The 10,395-nt window shown below is 36.5% G+C and overlaps 1 protein-coding gene across 1 annotated transcript in view; it reads right to left on the bottom strand.

Annotated features, from left to right (window-relative positions):
* Positions 1 to 503: 503 nt before the first annotated feature.
* LOC136771605 (IQ motif and SEC7 domain-containing protein 3-like) overlaps positions 504 to 10,395 on the bottom strand; it is a 38,894-nt gene continuing 29,002 nt past the window's right edge. The window contains exon 3 of the mRNA XM_066724012.1: positions 504 to 2,860. Coding sequence (XP_066580109.1) covers positions 2,800 to 2,860 — 61 coding nt within the window. The 3' untranslated portion in view covers positions 504 to 2,799. The remainder of the gene's footprint in view (positions 2,861 to 10,395) is intronic.

Genomic DNA, 10,395 nt, shown 5'->3' with positions numbered 1-10,395 from the left:
ATGACCTGAAAGTCTATCTAAGTTTCCAAATTAACAACACAAGTATCTGCTGTGGCTAGCGGCCACAACCAGACTGCAAGTTATATAATTACAGGAAACGTGAGCTGGTCTTTAATGCCATTGGTGGTGCATAGTCGTCCAAATACTGCTGAGAGACGGTGGGTGAAAACTGGGCATAAGTCAGATGTCTGTAGTCCAGCGCCCCCTGTGGCTTCTTGGGTGCCTGCAGAAGTGGGTTGTTGGCTGCACCAATTTCTCTGATTTATGTCAAAAATCAGCAGTAGGCATTATGGGCTTGCTGTGCATAAAATAACAAGATGGCTGCAATGGTGCATGGGTTGGGGGGCATGTGTCTCATCGCTCATAAAGAAGCACAGAGGTCAGAGTGGTGTGACAAGTTCAGTAATTTGGTCATTGAAAAATGTATTAAATGGAAAAAAAAACAACAACACTATAATGAATGCCTTAATCACACCATTCTAAAGTGCTTTTGGGCACGCCACTTTATTATTTATGTATGGTTTAAATGCATGAAATAGATTTAAGGTTCCTTTAATATACAATTGGCTCATATGTATTACATATAAAACATGTTCAGGAGTTATGTGGATACTAAAAATTAAACATGGACATTACAATGAATATATTATCTGAAATTGTAATTGTTATATATGCAAAGTAAATGTATCCCAACATAACAGCACTATTCGTAATAATTTTATTAAATATATTAATCATTTCCATGCAGTTCCTTTATTCCTCTATAGTACTATTTAATATACTTCCACATACACATTACACATATTTTATTATTCTTAGGAATAGTTTTTTTTTATAATACTTTTATAAACATGTTTAGTTTTGTTATAGGTCTGTTCAATGCTCCTTTTCTACAAAAACAAACTCACACATATAAATAAATAAATACATACAAACATACATACATACATACATACATACATAAATGCATACATAAATACACAAATAAATAAATATAACAGAACAGAATACCTTTCAAAACTGAATAAGATGAATTTATAACAATACTGACTGAATTAATGCTTCAATGATGATTGGTAATGCACTGAACAATGAGGCTGATGTTGATTATGCAACACACCTCACTACATATTCACTAACTTTAATCAGCATAGAGCACAACAGCTTTTTATATACATATACAATTATTTTGTAATGTATCATAAATTATTTTCAATGTCAACTGAGATCCTATAGTTCAGCACTTACCATGCAGATCTAACACTATTCAAAATACAATATGCAAAACAACAGCAAAGACTACTATAGCAGGGGAAGTTGCCACACATTAATATGTCAGACTTCTTGTCTTAATTAGTGGTATAGGTTTCTAACTGCAGTGAGATAGAGAGAGAGAAAATAATAATGTTTTCACCTGCTAAAATCAGACTGTTCATACACAGTTTCCCCCAAAGAATCAAATGGAATACATTTCATTAATCTGCATTCATTATTAACATTCAAATGCTTAAAGTGCTCTTTTAAATTCAAAAGTTGAGATTTCCCAAGCAACTTTATACTCAGTGCAGGAGGAAAGAATACACATTTGTCTCCACAAGTGATAAGATACAGAGGTAGAATTGGGCAAAATGTACTCATAACAGTTTGCTTCTTTTGTACCATCATTAGTCTGATGAGAATGCATCATGATTGCAATGAATCCCAATGTAATCAAAAATATTTTCATTGCAGAAAAAACAATCTACTATAAAATGTACAGAGGGAGACTGGGATTTATTTTAATTAAACCAAACATACCTCCAATTTGCAGAATATGTACATTCGATGTGCTATTCACCTGGTAACTACTATGATGAACAACCTCTTCTGTTTAAGTCCAGCATTTTTTGTATATAATGGAATTATATCCTATCACATGATCTGAATTTCCTCTAAGAATCCTCGTTTATTTAGGCTGGTAAGTAGAGTATACTTTAAGCTGCGTTATTTTTACATAAGCTTATTTTTTACATATATCTATTGTTTTTTTAAATGTAATTCAGGTTACTTTAGCCTATTTTTGTACTAAATAATTTCACTGTTCTGTGGAAAATACATCACTAAAATTATGGTTGAGAAAGTTGAGTAGAAATTCAACTTTTCCAATGCCACATACTTTATTTCAGTAACACATGCAGGAAACAAAATGCTAAAGAAAACAAAAAATGGTTCTGTGTTGATAAATTAATGCAGCTTGCTTTGCATGGCTTTTTCCACACTGAACATTTGTTTTAAGTTTTATTTTGTGAAAAGCTGCATCCTGCAACTACTTTCAACCAATTTTCACATGTTATTATATTTTAAAATAGACTGTTTTTTGTTATATTTGTATGACTATTCTGCCCCATTTCTCAATTGTAAGCATGCCAACTGAAAACGTAATTAATCTACCTTCTGTTAAATAAAACCTACAGGAACAGGACCCCCACCCTGTCCTTTCAACTTAATTTCAACACTTCATAACTTGGATACTGACTCAGCAATACCCAATATGTATTTACATATAATTCCATAAACACTGGTCAAAAAAGCACGCAAACAAATGTATTTGGACATAGATAGGCTATTCACACATTAATAATTGTTGGACATTTACAAGAGCAAACAGTACATGAGAAGAGAGCTAGGGTGGAGCTTGTCAAGAATGTTGTAGTGCCTTGTGTAAAGTATGGGTTTCATAATATGATCATTTGGGATTAGTTAACTGCTGTACATTAGGGAAACTTAATAAAGTCTCAAAGATTATTCCTTTCTTTAAAGTCATGCAGTATCTTCAGGAAGGCTTGAGGCTGAAGGCTTGTTTTTCAACATGATAATGAGTCTAAACAAAAGAAAGAAGAAAAACAGGTGTTAAGTGTGATGTGCTAGTCCCCCCAGTCATCTGCTTTTAATCCTATTGAAATATCAGCGTGCAAGATTTTCATGTCAAACATTCGCAGTAAACTGCCAGCAAAACAAAACTCCCTTGCATCATCTTTTGAGGAAAGTTAACTCGTTTTTAATCACATCAATAGACCAAAGGAGCTCTTCTCCTCTTAGCTGCATTTTAGATGGATTTTCCAGGTAAACCCATCATTTTGAGTGACAGTGTATATTTAGGATAATTCGCAAAATTGCACAACATGATTGGAGGATTGCAAGTGGATGGTATTCAGAATAACATAATAGAAAGAATGCTGAGAGTGAAGCCACTGAAAAAAACACAATTTACTGTCAGGAGGACAGCTGTTCCAAATCCCAGATAGAGAGGAAGGATGCTTGGTGTGTAATGCATGCATGTTCACCTCTGGGCAAGTGTTATCAAGAGCAGATAAAGCATGACAAAAGGAATTATTTGACTGTGTGCACAGACCGAATTCAGATTGTTTAAATAAGGGCTCAATAGGTACACACAATTAAAAGTTTGGTCACACTGAAAACCAGAAGACACAGGGTTTGAATGACCAGGATGAGAAAACACTGTCCTAAAAATCTTAGGTCATCCATTTTCCCTGATGTTGCTCTAGCAGATACTCTGATTGGGCTTGACCAGTTGCAATACAAAATGGAGGTCATTTTACACAGCTTCGTTCCTTTAAACATCATGCCAGTATTGTGTTTCACCACTGTGGTGGCCAAAGAGTATGTCTCAGTCTATCTGTCAATGACATTTTCCCTTCACCCATCATCCTCCATATGCCCTCCTGTTTCAGTGACGCTCCAAAAATATTTCATGATTCATGACTCACCCTGAAATGGAACAATATTCACAATTGAGCCTGACTGTCTACATTTGGCATCATTAACTGTGATTTTCCACTGTCACTTACATCCAAGATTTCTTTTTTAGGCTCTTACGGTCACATGGCTGTTGTCAAGGAGAGAGCGAACATTGTTCTTTCTTCATGAAGGAGTTAAAATAGTTTGTACAGTCTGAATATACGATTATTTTTGTATCCCGGCCCACACTGACCTCCCACCACTTCAGCAACCGAGGAAAATTAAATCTTTAATCTTCTATTTTCTGTCACACTCCCACTCTGAACACAGCTCTTTCATTAAGGCACACACCAAAGAATGAAAAGGAAAAGCTGTCATAAGCTCAGGACCTATTTCCCATCACATCTGGGATCTTCCACTCAAATGCATCAATTTGTCTGCTATTTTCTGGTTGGAAAACCACCTTTAAAAAAAAAAAACTTCCTTAATTAAAATGTGATTATTTGAAAACGTATATCATATCTGTATATAATTTCATTAGAATATTTATTAATAAAAAAATGTGTAATAGTTATATCTTATCCCATTATTGTTTGTTGGAGATTCTGAGAAGCCCAAATAGCTTTAATGACTTGCGATTTCCCAAATCAGACATCTGTTGGTTGAAATATGTATGATTTTGACGTGTGGTTATTGTATGTACAAGAAAGCTGGTGACTTTATTTACTGTGTGGTATCTTTGAAATATTCTTATATATCACAACATAAGACTGTATATGTTTCTCTCAAAATGATGTAAATAATATTAAAGTGGTTAATAAAGCTACCCATAAATACCTTACATTATAGACCAGACGGCACATGGAGATCTGGCAATTTTATGTCAAAATTACAACAGCTGGGTTTTCTTGGCAAACAGCTCAATGTACCTGGATCACAGAGTCCATATGGCCTTATTTTCAGTAGGACTATTCAGTTTATTCTTCTTATTAAGTCAAATTACATTTCCTACATACTGATTCCATATTGCCAATTTGTAAGTTATTATCTGCTATAAACCATGCGGACAAACAGACGTGATGAATGCAGTTCCTCTAACCCCACACTACAGACACAACCTCTGCTCTGTCAATGAACCTTCTCACTACATCGTGCCATACTATTGAATGGAATACAATCAAATCTAGCCAGTTTTTCTTTTTTCTTTCAATGAATAATGCCCCTTCAACTGGCACCTGCTCAGTATATGACAATATACTAGTCCTTAGTAGATGATACCAGGGTAATTATATTTGCTTACCTTGAGTTTTGAAGTCCAAAGTTTTACTGTAGGTCCCAGTCTTGTCCATGCAATAGCTTGTCATTAAAATAAATTGTTGTTCTTCACTTAATTCAACAGTTTAGTTCCCTAGATTGACAAAATGTGAGTATAACTTACATCTGCAGTTTTTTTGCAGTATTACATTGCAAATTTCAATTGAAAAGCTTTACAAACTATTAATTTTCAAGTAATTGCAACTGTGACTTGATAAAGGTCTATAAGGTCTTATCGGTTACCTTTATTCTGAAGCTATACCATTTTTCTGAATCTGCTAATGCTGCTTCCTGCCTTTCACCACAAATGTATTCTCGCCAGATTGTTCTTAGAAAGAGTTTGGAAGTCATTCATTTTAAAGCACTTTAGGATCCTTAAGTGAGATGAAAGAACCTATATATATAAAAGGTATATTCATTCATCTGAGTGCTCAAGCAAGGGCTTGCAGGAATAGCTTTCCAAAGCTGAAAAAGCACTTCATATTTCTCATTCTGATTTCAATATATGTGCTGACGCTGCCAGAAAATGTATCAAAAAGGAGGTTTCCTTTTATTAAATCTCACTTAAAAACTAGCAGGCAGCTTCCATATAATCATACACACTATAAAGCATAAAAGTAATTCCTGGCACCGTATTATCTGTACAAAACGAAGAAGCTGCAGAAATTATTAACTTGTAACAAAAGCGTGTGATGTGATCCAAAAATGTGGGTAAGCCTGCATATCATCTAAAGCAAAAGCAAATGCAATAACATTTACTAACAGATTGGCTGCTTTCCACTGATAGATTTGTTGTATTGGTTATTTATTAAATTATGTGCAGTGTTTACTTGTTAATTATATTTTTCATATATTATTTATATACATATTATTACATAGAATTCCATATCATAATATCCAATCTTCAATTCTGCACAGAACAAAAGCAAATATGCAATATCTATAAGAATACGTGCACATATTACAAAGACAAATGACTGTGCCTTAAAGTCTCCTGAGGTTTTCATTGCTTACATTAGATCACATCAGCCTGGGCCCAGCCGCCACCAGTACCGAAGTACCGAGCCACAGAATTCGCAAGCACCATCGTGGACGGTAAACAGAGCCATTGCAAACTCTCTGAAAGGACAGAGATGCGTGGCCAGCCACTAGAACTGCATCCCAAACACACAGATCCCTGCTGCCCCTCAGTTCCCATGACAACAGAACAGAAAACCAAGGTCACTTTCCCTCGCTGAGCATATGCAGAAACTTACTCTTGGGTGACAGTTAATAGGGTAAGCAAACAGTTGGTGACAGTAAGCTAGATAAATGTGTGATTAAAGAAAATGAGCATGGAGTTTAATTGGAGAAACAATACACAGAGATTCTCAGTCATTCTCGCAGACACATTTTTTATCCTGCTTAATTCAGTAGCAGGACTGTAGGTTTTTAAATGTCTGTTGACAGTTAGTACAAAATGTAAAATAACGTACGTGGATGTTATCATTTCAGAATCTTGACAGGCACATCTGAGGGTATTATCATCATGAAAGCAGACTCTGAAATCTGCAGTCTGAAGGCCTTTAAAACAGCTTAAAATCAAGTGTTTTCAATTTTGTTTTTGTATCAATTAGGCCTTTATAGACTATTACTCACCATCTATTACCAATATATAGATTGTATTAACTGCTATGAATGTAACCTTATTATAAACGTGTTACCCAAGTAAATCTTCAGTGTTCTCCTCTTGAAATGTTCAAATAGCACACAAGAGGAGTACGTCAGACAGATTTTAACGTAGAGAGGATGTCAGGAACAACAGAAAGACATATTACAGCTATTTAACGCTCATAAGCAGGGAAATATGTTTTTTTTTTTTTCAGAAAGCCCTATTTTTGTAATTGAAGGAACAACAGTTTCCTAGTTTCTGCACATTTAGGTAGTAAAGATCCTGTTTTATTCCTACGGGGTTAATGTTGCCTGTAGCTGCGCAGAAATGCATTTCAATCATTCTACTCCTACTGAGTTGAAATCTAGAAAACCAGCAACTTTCAATATATCACATTATCCTTTACATACAATAACCCATTTATACAGCTGAATTGTTTCAGTTTTTCACTCAAGTCCAGAGCCCTGACCACTATTCCACACTGCTGCCCCTACTGAGTGGGTCAGCAACATCCAAAAGCACCATTTAATAAGTCATGAAACCACATGGTATTAGAAACTAAAGGAAACATTACTATAATACCTCTTTATTTTAATTCTCAAAAGCTTATCTTTATTTTTTCCCCTCCTAAAATCCCCTGCCTCGCATGCCCTATCCCTGTTTTTAACACTGGGATGTAGTGTCTTTATATACCACAGGATACGATTAAATGTGTTCATAGCTGCAACAGACAACATAGCATTACTTCAAAGCCTGGTAACAAATCTTGTATAATTCTTTTGTTAACAAGGATAATTCCTTACCATGTGGGCCAGCAAATCTACAGATTGCATCGTACTGAGGTTTCTCAAGCTTTCCCACCACTGGGTTGTATTTTCTAGTTGCATCTTTAAACAACTTGAGCTACCAAGGGCTAAACAAAATCAAACTTCAACCTACCCGTGAATGGCAAAGTACCAACCTATGCCCTTTTAATTTATTGTAAGAAGCCGCTTTCTACATCTTATAAATCATATGTTATAATATACAATTCACATCTTTCTCTGGACCCCAGGGTTCTCATTAGAGCAGCGAAGGGGGAGGGGATATTGAGATATCAAGAGTATGAGTGATTGGTGCACTGAAGCCTATCGAAGAGTGAGACCAATACATCTCACAGTCAATACTGAACAATGTTAATGGATACATTCGCAAAGAACAAGAAAATCATATTCCAACATTTAAAAAAGACAATAGTATATGGAATTAAGCATCACATGCTTGGTAAACTACACCTAAAGAAATAATGTACTTCAGCAGCTACTATATTGTTTTCTGATATAAGCCGCTTCAGCTCTAAATAATGGTCTTATTATTGTATGTTTTACTAATGTGCAATTGCATTTATGCACTCCACTGATTTTAAATTTGGTGACCCAATGTTAGTACAATATACTTTTCTAATGGTGTGTCAAATTTACCTCCCCCAGAAAATAAATGGTGGGGTAAATGCTTGATTTTCTTCATTTTCAGCCACTACAGTTGCTGGGTAATTGTTCTCATTATGGATTCACAATATCATACCACACAACCTTGAAGGCTCACTGATCCGAGCTTTCTACCGGAGAAAGTGAGGACTGTGGTGCAGTTGGACCTCTCTTAATGGAAAAACTGATTATGTCCCATCTTTGTCACAGTGAGGACATTAGCATACGACACACATACCACAACCCTTACGCACCAACAATGGTATGTATTAAGTTATTAAAGTTGCCAAAAATAAAAAGGTATGGCCCTAGTGTAGTGCACCTTTGGATTCTTACTATTGCCTTCTATCCTGTCATTTCTATTTAACCTCTTTATGCTTCCTATATCTGTTATTAAAAGGAAACTACTTTAATACTCTTACTCCTTCCTGTCAGCTGCAATTATTCCTTTAAATAAGTGCATGTTTAAAGATTTTTTCATCTCTTTAGAATACCTGTGCTCAGGGCTCCCTTGACGCAATGCTATTAAAAAGCAAAGACCTACCTGTCAAATTGAAAGTAAGGCTGGAGTGCCTAATTTTGGTTAACTAAATTATGCCTCTCAGGGTTTCTCTGAGTCAGAATGTGTTGCTGATAACACTATATTACCTCTATTTACTTTCCCTTTGAAAATCTTCTTTTTAAAATTTATTTAACAAAACAACTCACTATCTTAACCAATATTGGCAGAAGAGTGATATGGAAAGTATCTGGAAAAAACAAAATAAATTGTCTCTGAAGCTGGGAGATCATTTGAAATCAAAGGCATTTCTTTCATTATACACTCACCTAAAGGATTATTAGGAACACCTGTTCAATTTCTCATTAATGCAATTATCTAACCAACCAATCACATGGCAGTTGCTTCAATGCATTTAGGGGTGTGGTCCTGGTCAAGACAATCTCCTGAACTCCAAACTGAATGTCTGAATGGGAAAGAAAGGTGATTTAAGCAATTTTGAGCGTGGCATGGTTGTTGGTGCCAGACGGGCCGGTCTGAGTATTTCACAATCTGCTCAGTTACTGGGATTTTCACGCACAACCATTTCTAGGGTTTACAAAGAATGGTGTGAAAAGGGAAAAACATCCAGTATGCGGCAGTCCTGTGGGCGAAAATGCCTTGTTGATGCTAGAGGTCAGAGGAGAATGGGCCGACTGATTCAAGCTGATAGAAGAGCAACTTTGACTGAAATAACCACTCGTTACAACCGAGGTATGCAGCAAAGCATTTGTGAAGCCACAACATGTACAACCTTGAGGCGGATGGGCTACAACAGCAGAAGACCCCACCGGGTACCACTCATCTCCACTACAAATGGGAAAAAGAGGCTACAATTTGCACAAGCTCACCAAAATTGGACAGTTGAAGACTGGAAAAATGTTGCCTGGTCTGATGAGTCTCGATTTCTGTCGAGACATTCAGATGGTAGAGTCAGAATTTGGCGTAAACAGAATGAGAACATGGATCCATCATGCCTTGTTACCACTGTGCAGGCTGGTGGTGGTGGTGTAATGGTGTGGGGGATGTTTTCTTGGCACACTTTAGGCCCCTTAGTGCCAATTGGGCATCATTTAAATGCCACGGCCTACCTGAGCATTGTTTCTGACCATGTCCATCCCTTTATGACCACCATGTACCCATCCTCTGATGGCTACTTCCAGCAGGATAATGCACCATGTCACAAAGGTCGAATCATTTCAAATTGGTTTCTTGAACATGACAATGAGTTCACTGTACTAAACTGGCCCCCACAGTCACCAGATCTCAACCCAATAGAGCATCTTTGGGATGTGGTGGAACGGGAGCTTCGTGCCCTGGATGTGCATCCCACAAATCTCCATCAACTGCAAGATGCTATCCTATCAATATGGGCCAACATTTCTAACGAATGCTTTCAGCACCTTGTTGAATCAATGCCACGTAGAATTAAGGCAGTTCTGAAGGCGAAAGGGGGTCAAACACAGTATTAGTATGGTGTTCCTAATAATCCTTTAGGTGAGTGTATATACACATACTAAAAGCAACAAAACTTAGTTCCTACAAGCAAATCAGCCATAGCTCTTACAGTTAACAGTTGCTAGACACAGACCTCATAAATGGCTGTATGCAATCCACACATACTGTTTTCCACAGTCTGTAAGTGATGGAGCATGGCCTTGGCATGTTCTCCCCATGTGTTTTCTGTG

The sequence above is a fragment of the Amia ocellicauda genome, chromosome 15 (genome assembly GCF_036373705.1).
Source record: "Amia ocellicauda isolate fAmiCal2 chromosome 15, fAmiCal2.hap1, whole genome shotgun sequence".
Lineage (NCBI taxonomy): Eukaryota > Metazoa > Chordata > Actinopteri > Amiiformes > Amiidae > Amia > Amia ocellicauda.
Note: the sequence above shows the minus strand (reverse complement) of the source record. Positions and strands in the feature narration are given on the sequence as shown.